Source organism: Agelaius tricolor, unplaced genomic scaffold (assembly GCF_023055355.1).
Source record: "Agelaius tricolor isolate 1412-34295 unplaced genomic scaffold, bAgeTri1.0.p SCAF_2, whole genome shotgun sequence".
NCBI classification, from domain to species: domain Eukaryota; kingdom Metazoa; phylum Chordata; class Aves; order Passeriformes; family Icteridae; genus Agelaius; species Agelaius tricolor.
Genome location: NW_027269262.1, coordinates 74,449,815 through 74,464,487, shown reverse-complemented (window position 1 = coordinate 74,464,487; position 14,673 = coordinate 74,449,815). Strand labels below are relative to the sequence as shown.

General features: G+C 43.7%; 2 protein-coding genes across 4 annotated transcripts in view; one reads left to right on the top strand and one right to left on the bottom strand.

Annotated features, from left to right (window-relative positions):
* Positions 1-1,256, top strand: part of INTS8 (integrator complex subunit 8) — a 21,333-nt gene extending 20,077 nt beyond the window's left edge. Inside the window, exons 24-27 of one of the 2 annotated variants that reach the window (XM_071421572.1) lie at positions 410-483; positions 560-624; positions 720-763; positions 1,043-1,256. In XM_071421572.1, the coding sequence (XP_071277673.1) occupies positions 410-483; positions 560-624; positions 720-763; positions 1,043-1,159 (300 nt within the window). In that variant the 3' untranslated portion in view covers positions 1,160-1,256. The remainder of the gene's footprint in view (positions 1-409; positions 484-559; positions 625-719; positions 764-1,042) is intronic. The other variant, XR_011678372.1, reaches the window with a different exon arrangement.
* Positions 1,190-14,673, bottom strand: CCNE2 (cyclin E2). 2 transcript variants are annotated; one of them, XM_071421574.1, is made up of 11 exons: positions 13,212-14,673; positions 13,015-13,123; positions 12,748-12,807; positions 10,656-10,807; positions 8,808-8,943; positions 6,642-6,788; positions 5,348-5,443; positions 4,516-4,650; positions 3,741-3,852; positions 2,937-3,091; positions 1,190-2,552 (listed from the first exon to the last, which is right to left on the bottom strand). In XM_071421574.1, exons 1-11 carry the CDS (start codon positions 13,223-13,225, stop codon positions 2,451-2,453), a joined length of 1,218 nt encoding a protein of 405 aa, XP_071277675.1. In that variant the 5' UTR covers positions 13,226-14,673; the 3' UTR covers positions 1,190-2,450. The 2 variants fall into 2 exon arrangements, with proteins under 2 accessions (XP_071277675.1, XP_071277676.1); XM_071421575.1 differs by having other exon boundaries at positions 12,748-12,804.

Below are 14,673 nucleotides of genomic sequence, written 5' to 3'. Positions count from 1 at the left end.
GGGCTGTTTTGCTCTACTTTTCTCTGATAATATAGACCTTTTTTTTTTTAAGAGAGGAGGTATCTGTGGGGTGGTGTTGGGAACCTGGCCTTGTCATAACTTAGGTGCTGTTGCTGATCCATGGGGTCATTCTCCAAGAAGTAACAAAGCTTGTACTGCACTCTAAAGCTCTTAAATGCACTTGGAAACCTGGAAGCCAAGTCACTCCCTTCTTGAGTCAATCCCCTTTTCTTGTAGCTGTTGCCACTGCTGTGTGAGAATGATCTGTGCTCAGGTGCTCAGAACTTGCTTGCTCTGGTAACAAGGTCTAGATTAGGTCTAGAAAAGGAGTGGAATGAACAAGGCATTGTGTGGAAGGTTTGTTTGTGGGGAATTGAGGCTGCCAGAATCACTGAGTCTTTCCTTACAGGTAGCTATTTTGTGCCAGTTCCTCAGAGAAGTAGACTATAAAACTGCTTTTAAGGCACTGCAGGAACAGAACAGGTAAATGTTACAACAAAGTTTATAGATGCCTAAACACAGTATGTGACTCTGTCAGTTAACCTGCTTTGTCTTTCAGTCACGATGCCATGGATTCTTACTATGAATACATCTGGGATGTCACCATCTTGGAATACTTGACATGTATCCTTTTGCTGGAATACCACACATACTGGGATGTTGACAGCTGAGAAAAAGTCCATTACCTACCTAAGTGACTTTTCTTAACTCATCCTCAGATCTCCACCACAAAAGAGGAGAGACAGACAAGCGGCAAATAGCAGTGAGTTAACCCAGGGTGCTGGGACTTCTTTAGAGAGTCTTTCCCTGTCTGAAATCACCTCTGCAAAGGTGGTTTCAGTTCCAGTATTAATTTCATCATACAATTATTTTAGAATCTGGGTGCTTACATAAAGTTGTGGCTGAAGGGGTGGGGTGATGGGGCATACAGGAAATAAATACAGAAATAAATCACCCATGGAACTAGTGCTGAAAGTGCCTTGAAATTAAACAGCTCTACTGGAAGGCCTCATGTTGGTTGTGTCTCCTCTTTTGTTTCAAGATAAAAGCCATTGGCCAGACAGAGCTGAATGCCAGCAATCCCGAGGAAGTCCTACAGCTTGCTGCTCAGAGAAGGAAAAAGAAGTTTCTTCAAGCAATGGCAAAACTTTACTTTTAGGCTAATGCTGGGAGATGATTACAAAATGTATAAAAGTGGAAAAAAATCTTTCAAGACTTTATTATTTTTAAAAATTCAATTAAATTTTTGTACAACATTTACAGTTTAATCTTTCTTCTTAGAAATAGATGAAATCTTACAATAAACCCCTTATTTTTACAAACTGTACAGAAGGCTGGAAGCAACTGCAGCTAGTTCCACAATGGCTTGTTTGAGAAGACATGAATTCAAGTTTGCAAAGTTGTGAGTGTAAAGTGGATGTGGGTGGCACTTGATGCTCTAGTGCAGCCTCGTGGGCTGCTCAGTGTAATCTAACACTTGTCCCTGGGTGTGCAGCACGGATTGGAGCATCATGAAAGAGGGAAGATGAATGATACCCTTCTTTCCCAGTACTGCCCTTCATCACAGAAGTGACTCGGAGGTAGTGAGTATTCCGAGGAAAACACAGTAGTTAATGCTGTTTATAAACACTGCTGGCATACAGCTCCACAGTTTAAAATACTGTTCCTATGACATGCATGGTTGCAGAGTACCTGCGGCTCCCTTTGTTCCACACCTTCTCCAGTTCTCATGCTTTTCTTTCTTGGTGCAACGTGGCTGGCTGGGGACTGTACTTCTTCCAGTTAGGGTTACTGCAGCAGCAGGTTCTTTGCTGGTACTCTTACCTGAGGTCAGTGATACACTAAAACTGAAGTTCATGGCAGGCCTAAAGGGCCTTAAACACATCAGCCTCCTGTGGAGCTGAGGTTTGACAGAAGGCTGGCTGCAGTGTCCTGCACACATGGAGTGGTTTCAGAGACGTGAACTGCTTACCCACAGGCCCCTGTAATACTGCACCTGAGCTGGGGGGACTGACTGACACGAGTGAGCTCTGACCTTCCCAGGAAAAGAAAAAGGGTCAAGAAGAGGTAATACGTACAAGCTGTCAATATTCTCCTGCTATCTAACCCAAATTAAAGCAAGTCTGCCATATAAGCTTGAGTGGACAAATCTTGCCACCCAGCCGTATTTAAAGATGTTCTTGAAAGTCATAAGTTAAGAATTCAGTTCTCACCATTACGTCATGTCAGAATAGACCAAGGTGATCCAGGCTCTTGTGAAAGCAGGGTGCAATGCTCAGCTGAGCTCTTTTTGTCAAGTCTGTAGGAGGATGCTGGTCTGTTTCCATCTGCTGTGTCTTTTACTGCCCAAATCTTTAATAGCAGTGAAGAGCATGAGTCACCCTTAGTGTGGTCTTGTTCTGAAGCACCAAGTCCTGTTTCTGAATCTGTTCATGACAATTGACTGTATTTCATTTCTTCTCTGTGCTTTTGGGAGGGGTTATTATTCCTCCTGTTAACACAGGTGATAACTGCCCTGGGGCAGTAGACACTACTGCACTGTTCACTTCTTCCTGCATATTGGGGAAAGAAGACAGCAGTTAATACGTGTGACAAAGTCTCTTTTTTTGTGGCAGGAGGAGGCAGCAGTGCTTCCTCATGCCACTCACACAGCTCAAGTGCTCTAGAGTCAGGATACTGAGAAAACCAAAGTGACATTGCATAACAAAGATACAAACATCTCCCCTGTACTGGTAATGCAAGTGTGTGCTGGGAGTGTTAGGGTAAAGCACGTGTTGTTTGTTTACAGCAGCACTGGTGGCTGGGCACTCACTCACTGAGGTGAGCCAGGCCGGGTGGCAGCAAGGAGGTGCTTTGGCCACTCAAAAGCTGCCTCGGGACAAGGGATGTGTAATGAACTCTCAGCTGCCCAAACTGCACATCCACAAACCACATACCAGCATGTCCAGATAATTTGTGTGGGTCTGGATATTGTGTCGATCTTCTGCTGCAACCTTCTTAAAGTTCTTCAGCTTCACAGGGAACTTTTTTGCCACATTCACAAAAGGAACCATCCATTGTACACACTCTGAAATGCTGTCCCAATCTAAGCCTGAAGGGTAGAACACCAGAATATATTTAGAAATCATGAGGCAGTTGCAGTGTTCCCATATGGCCATGAGTTAAAAAACACAATAAGTAATACTGCAGATAACAACTCAGGAACATCATCCCAGAAACAGCCAACATTTCCTTATGCTTGTTATTTAAAAGGGTGGTGGCTAGAGGGTGAATGGAGGGCACAAGGGTTGTTGCTCTCCAGGGGAGGCTGAAGTGACTTGTGGCTTCAACACAAGATTGTGGGTCATGCTATAAAAACACACTGGCTGTTGCTGACAGACATGCACGACTGCTTCAAAACTACATTTCAGGAGAAAAAGTGGCCAAATATATAGCTAATGATTCCCCAAACACTTGGAAGCCATAGAGCAAATATTAGCCCACAAGCAAGAATAAATGTTTCAATTCCTCAGCAAAAGCTTCACTGCTGGTGTTTCCTTCTTCTGAGTCTTTGTAACATCTGAAATAGTGATAGGAAGTGAAATTAGAAGGAAAAGAAGCACACAGAACAAATATTAGTGTCCATGTAGGTTTTGGTCTTTGCAGCTTGGTAAACCAATACCATCTTAAGCAAATTTGGGTCTGTGACAGCTTCTGGAATTCCCTGCCCCACAAGGCCAAGCTTTGCAGAGGCATCTTACCTGAAGCTTTCTTAACTATTTCGATTGAGGTATAGTGGCAGAGTGCTGCAGCAGCTAGTGTTCTGTACTGGAAGTCCAAAGAATTCACATCCAGAATACACAGGTCTAAAAGCTGAGGACATGAAGAGTAACAAGTGTTAACAAGCTGATACTCTAGCATGATCCTTTCTCAGAGAGAGCTATGCACACAGCAGTCCTCCTACAGCCTGTGCCCCAGAACAGGGCTGAGCTCCAGGAAGGTATTGTCTTCAAATTTAAACACTACCTAGTGCAGTATTTACACCACTGAGCTACCCGGCCTCAGTTAGCCTCTCTGAGGCTGGGCACAACACATGCCTGTACAAACAGAACCACAGCTCTTCCAAAATAGTCAAAACACTCCCCAGGCTGCCGTCTTGGCAATTACACAGAAACACTGTTAAGGGCAGCACAGGTAAAAACAGCCTAGAGTCCAAAATGATCCACCTTCCTCTCAGAGCGGTCACTACTGTTTACAGAATGCTGGAGTGATTGAAGAAATAAAATGGATTTTTTCTTTTTCCAGCACACAGAAAAGTCTTAAAGTATGTGAAAGCAGGGAGATGAGAAACATGGGGGTAATTGTCCTCAAAACTGAATTTCTTTGGTGGAGTCAAACTTGCACATTCCTTAACAAAGTAACAAACAGGTGAGGGAGAAACAAGGGAACACTTAGGACAAAGTGGCTTTCAGGGTGTAATGTTCAGTAGCACTTGTCACTGCTCCAAGAACCATTTTCCAACATTTTACTACTTACCTGGGCTATTTGAATGAATTTTTCCTGAGAATACTGAGGTAGCAGTACTTTTGGAACATCCTTCAGAGCATCCACTTGAAGATAGAGGTTCAGCCAAGAGACAATTGTCACTGGACAGAGTTCCCATTTTAAAGCCTGCAAATATTTAACAAACAGTTAAGTGCCATAAACCACTCAAGGACAGTTTTGTGCTCGGATTTCTTCCTATACCTCTCCTGAGATTATTGCACATATCCTTAAAAGACACCAAAAATTATTTACAATTTTAAGTACAAGTATTCTTTTTGGGTTGCATTCTCACTGCTTTTTGAAAAGGCTGTATTAGGATCAGCACAAATCTGTATCCTTTCACCTGTGCAGTGGATTTTATATGTCTTCTCCATTCAGAAGCTGGGAAATTAATATTTTCTCAAGCTTTTGGGCTTGCTGTGTGAATGTACAGCTCATATCTATTAAGGAAGAATAAATATATAGAGTCCTGTGCTGGTAAAGATAGATCCTTTCCAACACGAGGAGCACCAAGCAGTGTGAAGTTTTTGCCTGTCTCTCCAGAGCAAGTCCCTGTTCCTGGACAGCAGGGGATGTTGGCACTGGATGTCTGCACTGTTGAGAGCTTTTACATTCACACAAGCATGAGAAACCTGCCCTTTTCTACCACTCAGGGATTGCATCCCTGCTAGGGTGTCAGAGCTCCACACACACACAACAAAGGCTCCACTATTGTACAGAAACAGGGACAAGTTCCTTTTCCTAAGCAAGTAAGTGACATTAAAACAGAAGGCTCAGCTGGAGGGTCTTTCACCCAGCACTTACAAACACAGCAAATTATTACCTTTAACATAATAAGTTCCATTCTTACAATATCTTCTTCACTGCAAGCACCATCAGTGACATAAGCAAATTCCTGTATTTTAGGAGCATATATTTCCTTTAAAGGGAGAGAAAATGAAGATGAGTGTACCTTACAGTTCTAAGAAAGGTTGAGAAGATACTGGGAAATACTTTTCTGTCCATATTGACATGTTAACATTTCTTATGCTACAACAGTGGTTTTTTTCATTATATGAAAAAACTGACATAAAACTTACAGACAACCTACTTGGATTTTAGTATCTGTTGTACAGTGCAATGGATTATTGCAACCCTTTGAGCTTCTGGGGAAACAAATGCTGACCAAGCAATCAGAACACCCTATCATTTATAGATCTTTCTACTCAGCCATTCCAATGCTGTAAAAACATACATCATCCCAATTCTCCTACAGATGGCTGACTGGTACAGTACAACACTGTCAGTGTTGATGTAATTGCATCAATTAAAAAAAAATACAAAGAAAAAAGCTGAAAAAAAAAGGAAAACATCCCACAACCAGCCACTGCAACTGTCAAAATCCATGGTGCAGAGATGGTCAAGGAAATTTGCTAAGCCAGTCATGCCAGCTGGGGCCAAGCATAGTTTGGTAAGTAGAAGAGAGCTTGCCAGCAAAAGTGCTTCCCTACCAGCTGGCTCTGTGACCACGATGGCCCCATGCGATTCCTTAAGATAGGAATGACTGCTCATATGTACAACCTTGCTTTGGGAACCACAGTGACATCTGGGGGTTCCAAGATAAACCCAAGTTCTCCTGTCAGTCTAGCCCATTATGCATCACACAAAAGCTCTTGGCCCATGGATGTAGCACACAATGTGAGGTATCACCGTTGCTGCCCTCAGGACTCACACTCTGCTAAATGGAGAATGTTGTAAGGGTATCAGCCTGATGTACAGGCAGTTTGAGACTTAGGCTTGGTTTTGTTCAAGTCCCACACCCATTCCTGAGATTGTCTGCCAACTGCTGTATATTTGGAAAAAGACAAGACAAAACAAAACTACTTCTAGCACATTTGCATGCCTTTAAAGTTTATGTGGTCTCTTCCCTGCTGCTGGAGAAAGGGAGGACAAAAACTACTCTCTGAGAGACTGACAAATGCACAACTGAAGGAAGAGAAAAAAATTTCCCCTTTTGACCTTCAGTGTTGTACATACACCCCCAAGGTTCAAAGGATTCAGACATTAAATAATTGTTATCACTGTCTTTTTAGTTACTCCAAATTCAATATCCTCCTCCCTGTAACAGAGCTTCTTACCTCAAGTTTGGAGGCAATAAATAATGAGGTAATTCCTATGAGCTGAAGCATGCTCTTGTTAATGTTCTTTTGTGTCAACATGAATCTATCAAAGAAGTCTTGAGCTAGGTAGAAGGTTTCCCGGTGGAGTGCATACACCTCACACACCTACAACAGGGGAAAAAACCCAAAAGTTCTGTTATAAAACTCTGTGTACACACACTGGAATATTCAAGCTTTAACAGCAAAATGCAGGTTCATCTTTTGCACACATAAAGCTTCACATACCAAGGTATGGTGTGATGCAGTGGTTAGCATGGGATTGGAAAAGGTATTTCCCATGTTCCCACCTAAATGTGAATTGCCTATGATGTACTAACAGACTTTCAAGAAATACTTTTTCCAAATTAAATAGCAACCATTTTTTCCACTGAAAGAAGAAAGCCCGTGGAGGAAAAAACCCCAATAAAACAGCAACACCTACACATACACACACTAATTATCTTGATTAAGAATACTCTCCAAGCCTCAAGCTGAAGTCAAATCCCCACTGAATTCCCAGTAGGTCTGTCCCAGGGCAGAGCCACTAAAAAATAAAAATCTTGGGCTCTACAGCAAAAAAGCCTGGAAGTTCCTGCTGGAGTGGGCTGTGCTGGCAGGCCAGGAGCACTGCCTGCAGCCCCTCAGGCACACCAACAGCCTCACTAAGCAGGAACAAAACTGCAGGAGCCGCCATCTGTTCCATCCCATTGCTGGTTTCCCTGGCAGGGAGAACTTTTAATACTCGCATTGTATCAAAGTGTTTCAAACGCCAGTTCAACAAAAAAAGAAAGGAGAGTGCCCAGACCTGGAGATCTTAGGGAGAGCCCTACTTTTTCATCTAATCTCTAATTGAACTGGGAGGGGCTACCACATATCCAGCTCTTCTGCAACTCCATATCCCTTTCACAGCTAGAAAGCAGTTAAATATCCATTAATTACTTACAATCTACTTGCAGTAAAGAACAAGAACAGAAAAGAACATCCAAGGAATAGATCCCAGCCACTTCATTATTTTACTTGGATACAACGTCAGAATATAATCTTGCTACTACAAGCTATTTCTCAAGATAAGGTTGGAAGCTCATTTGCAAATTAAAGCCCTTCCTGACCACCAAAAATGCAACTGATTGGCAGAAATAGCACAGCTCCACTCTTTTAAACCTGTTAAATGATGTGTTACTCTGATACTATTAACAACTGCTCTAAAGAAGATTCAGCGCTAAAACTGCATAGACCAGGCCTGCCCATAAATTAATGGCAGAATTTCTATACAAGTGTAATTTCCCAATATAATAACACTTGGTCATGTTAAGCAGTATCTGTTATAATGTTACAGAAGACTGTTGGGAACTACTGAAGAGGTCTCAAAGTTGCTGGGATTTAATCCACTGCAGCATATAGAACCACTGAGCAGGACAAAAGCAATGCCCCTGTTGATTGATTGGAAGTTGGATGATTTCCTAGTTCAAGATTTAAAAAAAAGCAACAAATTAATTTAATGGTGACATGTGAATTCCACATTAGAGGAACTAGTGAAGCATACAATTGGAATAGTTTTTTTAATTGAGTGTATTAAAAAAAAAGAGCTTTAATTTTTCTTGAAATTCCTTGCTAATATATTTGTAACCTTTTCACATAAGAAGCTGTCTGTATCAAGAACCTTTACCTGTCAGCCATTGACATATTCTGCTTTCTTCCTATGATAAAATTGAAAATTTGCTATGAAATCAGAAAATAGCATCATGGGCTGACACTCAAGAGCTCTTGATATGGTCAGGTCATAAATCCTCAACAGATGCAGTTTTCTCATGGCTTAGATACAGCCTACCCCGTAAGTCAGAGATCCATAATTTCAATACAAGTGTCTCAAAAACAGATTTCTCTCCCTTGCAGGATGTAGGGTGCCATGAGCAAAAGTTAAACACTGCTGCTTACTGTCCTGGGGGGAAGTTCAGTGCCTCCTGCCTAGGAAAGCCTGGATGTAGCTTACCAAGAGCATCAAAAGCAGTCACTTGTTCTGCTGCAAAATAGTTCTGCCATTTTTTATAACTGTGCATGCTACTATGAGATCTTTATGTAGAAGCTGTGCTTTTACCTGCCTACTTCACAGGCATAACACATGATAAAGTAACTAAAGATACACACCTCTAAGAGCCAGTCTAGCAGTATGGATCTCATGTGAGGTTGCAAACTAGAATGTAATGATGTGAAGTGTTTGCAGTGAGCATATCTGTTTTCCTTCGTCAGGATGTTGAGCCAGACATCTTTGGAATTGCCCCAGCTATGGAATAAAGTTACACAAAGCATTAGTAAGTATATGCACAATTCACAAAAAACCCCAAACACATTATTTATTATTTACAGACATTCAAAAAGAAAAATTCCATACTATAAGATCCTTATGGTAATTGGAAAACTGCAGGAATATTTGGAACATTTTACATCACCACAACAGCAGCTTGGCAAGCTCACCAACAAGCCCAGTTGTACAGAACAGGCAGTAAAACTGAACATGTGCCACTCAAAGCTGCATGTGCAACTAGAGTTCCCTAGTTTGCCTAGTTTGGTGGCTGTTCAGAGAGAAGATAAAACCAAACCCTCCCCCCTGAAAAAGAACAACATACTCCTTAGGAAACATAAAGCATACATAAGCTTAGCTTGAGAAAAACTAGAGATAGTGTTTAAAAGTCACTCATCCATCCCTTTATTTTCTAGCTTACTTCAAGGCTCAGAAGCAAGCTATTTAGAGAAAAAATACATTCTTCTTTATTGCTAACTTATAATTTATTAGTGCTCCAGTCTGTTTGGGAAGATGATGCCTATATCATCAATATGGCTTTATTTGTAATTGTTACTATCAATCCATATGGGCTTTTTCTTAGATGCACTTCTCATCCTGCAGGTACTAAGAGGAAAAGCATGTTAACCAATGAAATTATAATTTCCTACTGAAATTTTTGGAGTTATGTATTTACCTTTCCTCAAGCAGAAGGGGAGAGAGAGCTCATCACGGGTATTGCCTACATATTTTAACCCAGGTCAGTTTCATTGTGTTGCCCTCATAAGTTAGAAGCTGAGGAGATATTTGCTTGTTTAATACACAACTCTCTCCACTTAGCAGACAGGCACTGAGAAATGAATTATGATCTTCTTACAGCAGTTAGGGAAGGCTGGAGAAGGCAGGAGAAGTAAATTATCCTCCAATTCAGCTAATCAGAAAGGATGGAGTTCAGCTTTACCAGATGCCTGTCAACAACAGGATTAAGCACCTTGCATGGCTCTGTATCTGAACAGGTCTTTGAGGTAAAGCATCACCTGGCAGCATCTTGAAGTTCTGATCCAGTTTGGGCCAGCACAAAAAAACCACCAAGGTATATCTATAGAAAGGTTCTCTTAAAGTAATGCTACCTGTTCTGCTTCTCTTCTCATTTACCTTGGCAGAAGTTTTCCTTAACATGCTGCAGTAAATTTACCACCTCTTTCATTAAACTCCAGGCTGATACAAACAGCAACTGGGTACTTCTCTAACACAGCCTGATCTGAGCTGTATCTCTCTGCAGAAGGGCAACTGTCTGAACTGTGACTACACCAAGCACATTGCATTGTATTAGCAAGCTACCTGCACAGTGATATTGCCACAAGTTTATTTGAACACTTTAAGTTCTTTAAGCAAATTTTGTTAAATATTTTTGGCCACAGTTCCAATAGCACTGAAAGAAGTTTAGTTTAACTATTATGTGCCTCTTAACCCTTAGAGTGTCCAATGTTAAGTTATAAAAGGACAGCTCTGAAACGTGAAAACTGTCTGGTGTGTTTGTAAGATCAGGGAAAAAATATTCAAATAACCAAACCCAAGAAATTCTGTCTTTTGCCTGTACATCAAATTTTATGTGAGATAAGGAGACAAGTAGAGGTGTGTATTACATAAGCACATACAAGAGATTTTATTAGAGTAGTTCAGACATTAACAGTTACTGCATCTGTTAAACTTACTTGAGTTCTGGCAAAGGTGATGGATTTATGAAGAGGTTCCTGAATCTGTATTTTTTGAATCTCGAGAAGTCAGTGGTTACTGACTCTTTGTGAGGTGTTTCAATAATTATGCAAGGTGAGATGCCTCCTGTTATCGTGGGGGGCCAACAACTCTGCAAAATAAACAAGGTATCTTTTAAATGCTTTGTTTACTATGAGAGCAAGAAAGGCAATAAGTAGATTACAGTAACAGCAACAATATACGTAATGTACATTAGTCTTTCTAGATCTCAGCATTGATTCAAGTACTGAAACCAAGAAAGAAGAAAATTAAATGCCAACGAAACCTTTCATAGCCAAGATGGAACATATATAAATAAATTGGATGCATTTGGGAACTCAGCTTTGAGGAAGATGACCATCTTTAGTTTCTGAACCCACAAGTAGCCTATCCATTGCTTGAAAAGCTCAGTTACAGTACAAAAGGCAAAGATATTAATTGCTACTAAAACACAGGACATTAGGTTGCTAGTCCAATCTACTTATCTATTCAGAGGGAAAAGAAAGGAGGGGGTGGAGGTTTTACTGTCTCTCAGTGGAAATTCAGCAACTTGTTATCTTCCAGTTTAGTGCTCCAGAGAGGAGCCACCCATCTCAGCTCCAGAGCTAGATACCCACTGAGCAAGCAGCAGCTGTGAACTCTCTCTCAGCTTGCCAGTGCCAAATATAGGATGCAGTGACTCCAAATGAGAAGACTGCAAAGGTATTCCTGCAGAAAGCCTTAGAGAAGGAATTCTAGATTACTTTGGTTAACTGTAACTTGTTTCACTAATGCTTATTTGGTTGTATGTAACCAATGAGTAAGGGGGTATCAAATCCCTAGAGCACATGCAATGCTGTAATGGCTGACAGCCTTCAAAATGGTGTCACACAACTTCAACTATTCCCTGTGGAGTTGAGAGGGAATCCCATTCACAAAGAATGGCAACACTTGTCCCTGAACACAGAAGCTTTTCCTATACAGCTGACTTGCAAGGTAAGCTACACAGGATTCCTCAGTATATCCAAACCTATTTATAGCCAGACTGAAGTACCCCAAGAGTGAAGTTACATACTCCAGCAGAACTGACCTTAATGAACACAACCAACAGAAAAGGCAGGTCCTACATCTTCTCCTCTCCTGTGAGCATCACTGCCCAAGTTCCACTCCAATGCTTGCCAGACCCTCTGCTGGGTTGACTTAATTCACTAACCTGGCAGAACTTTAACTTATTTTCTAATGCCAAATTAGCAAGATGAACCTGCCTACTGCTTTGTTCAAGGAATGGAGCAAGGCTGGAGATGGAGTGCACAGCCAGCTATCAAGGAAGAACAGACAGGGAGACAGGGACACAGGATTTCCCCCTTTCAGCAAAGTTGAAACACTTAACACTTAAGCTTCACCCCAGGTACAGCTGAAGTACTTATGCAGCATTTTTCCCTACTCAAGATTTACAAAGAAAACTTCACAATCAGAAGAGTTTTGCTTCACCATAGCTGTTAGTCTCATTTACTTTACAAACAGAATAATTACAAACAATATTGTTTGCAAGATAAAGTTATAATATTTTACTAGTCTGCTTTACAACAGAAAACCATAAGGCCTGTTGGTTTTAAGAGCTTACTGTGTTAGTGAAAACACATTCCTAAATTGACTTAAATAATCAAAAGAACTGTTAAATGAAACTAAGGATGGCCCACATGGTTATGAATCTTAACTAAATGGCCATGAAACCACACCTAAAGTTAAAACAAGTGCAGTGATCTTGTTTAGACTTGCCTCTAGGCCTAACCTGCTCTGTATATGGAATTGTTCTGAAATATCAGGGTCATTCTCTTTTTTTCACCTAATCTTACTCTGCAGTGGCTTTTACATTGAAGGATCTTTTATCTGCAATCAAGTCATGTGTAAAACAGATAAAAAGGTGCTAAGCTCCCATAGTTTCTAATATTTAAAAATACAAACTTCCCCTATTCAATACTTTCTGGTGTGGAATGCATGATTTCACACCTACCAACACAAACCAGACAGACTCCCTTACCTAGTTTGAAATGGTATTCACAACTGAATTACCTTAATTTCGTATTGATGTTTTTTTGCAATTTTTCCATCTTCTCTTTTCTTAATCTCCTGCTGAAAAGAGAGATACATCAATACACTGACAGTGACCAGCACACCCTCCTACAGCTCAGAAAATCTCTTGCTACCCCTGCCTCAGAAAATCTCTTGCTACCCTACTGCTTTGCCATTTGTAACATGGCAAAGTAAAGACTGTCCCATCCAAATGCACTGGAGAGCTTTCAGTATCATCCAACTTTCCAAGTTGCTCAAATTGCTCACCTCTGCTGTTCTCCTTTTTCTGGTCTGGAGATAATCTAGTGCTTGCAGTTCTTGTGGAGCCTCTTCTGGACAGGACAGTGGCTGCTGCTGTTTGGCTTGCAAACGACTACTGCAAAGAGTAAAAAGACATGAGATGTTAGGAGAGCAGCAGTTGCTAGATTAGTACAGATACTCTTAGTACAATGCTAACAGCTTACCTGCGCCTTGACATCTTCTCTGGGCTATGAGATCTCTACCTGGATCAAAGTAATAGGATAAGTTCAGTTAGCGTGTCCTCACAAAATCAGAACTAAGTTCCCTACTTTGTGTCATGAACTCATCACAAAGAGCAGCATGGTTCACACAGCTCAAACAGAAGGGCACAAGTATTCCCCTGGCCTGAGGAATGCCTAAGCAGAGCATGACTAGGGTGTATAAGCACACGCAGCTCCATGTCCTGCTGCAGGGTGCTCATGTATGCCAGCAGTTTAGCTCAGGCTGCCTGGGGGTGGGGGCAGGGAAGTTGTAAAGGGACATTTCCCACACAAGAGGGTGTGGGGGGTCCCTGGGGCTGTGACCCCTCTAGTCCCCCGCACCCTCCATTCCAGGCACCCACTCAGACACACGTTTGGACGCTGCCGCTCCCTCAGGGGCGATGCCCCCCACACCTGCCGGGATGGCGGGGCCGCGATGGGCCGGGCGCCGCCGCCCGCGCTCCCGCCGCGCCGGTTCCGCGCCAATTTCCAGCGAGCGGGGAGGCGGCGGCGGCCTGTGCCGGGGTCAGGCTGGGCTGGGGGCACCGCCGGCTCCCGCCTTCCCCTCCCGAAGGGCCGATCCGACACCCACCCGCTCCCGAGGGTGCTGAGGGGACGCGGGAGGGGCAGGACCGCTCCCCCGCCCCCCCCTCCGCGCTCCCGCCTGGCTGAGAGCGCGGCTCCCTCCAAAACCTGAGGGGGAAGGAAGGGGCTGCCGGGACGGCGCCTCACACGCGGGGACACCCACCCCCCGCCGGGACACCCCTCGGCGGGACCCCCCAGTGCAGGGACCGGGGCTGTGAGGGGATGTCCCCACAGGCACCCCGCTCCAAAGGCCAGGGCAGGGAGCCGGGTCCCGCCGGGGTGCGGCGCAGGGCGGGCGGTCGGGGTCAGCCCGCCAAGCTGCTCGGCCGGCATCCCCGCCCCCAGCGCGCCGGGCTCCCTCCAAAACCGGGCAGCCCGCCTCCCGCGGGGCTCTCCGCGCTGGGGCGGGGGGCAGCCGATGGCGGGATCTCGCCGGCACCCCGGCCCACCGCACTGCTCCCTCCGGGGATGCCCGTCCGGGCCATCGCTACTCTCCGCTCCCTGCGGATGGGGCAGCCCCCGGGGACATCCCCCCCCAGGCTCTCCTCAGTCACTCTCCCTCCAAAATGCTGCCCGGGCGGGCGGGCAGGCAGCCCGCCTCACCGCTCCCGGTCACGACTCCCGGCCACCTCTCCCGCCTCACCGCTCCCGGTCACCGCTGCCAGTGCCCCCTTCACACCCCCCACCACCGGCACCGTGTCTACCGGTACCGCCACCACCACTACTATCATCACCACCATCCTCAACACGGCCACCGCTCCCATTAGCATCGCTACCGTCATCACTGATGCCATCATTAATATCATCATTATTAACATCATCATTATTATTATGATGATCC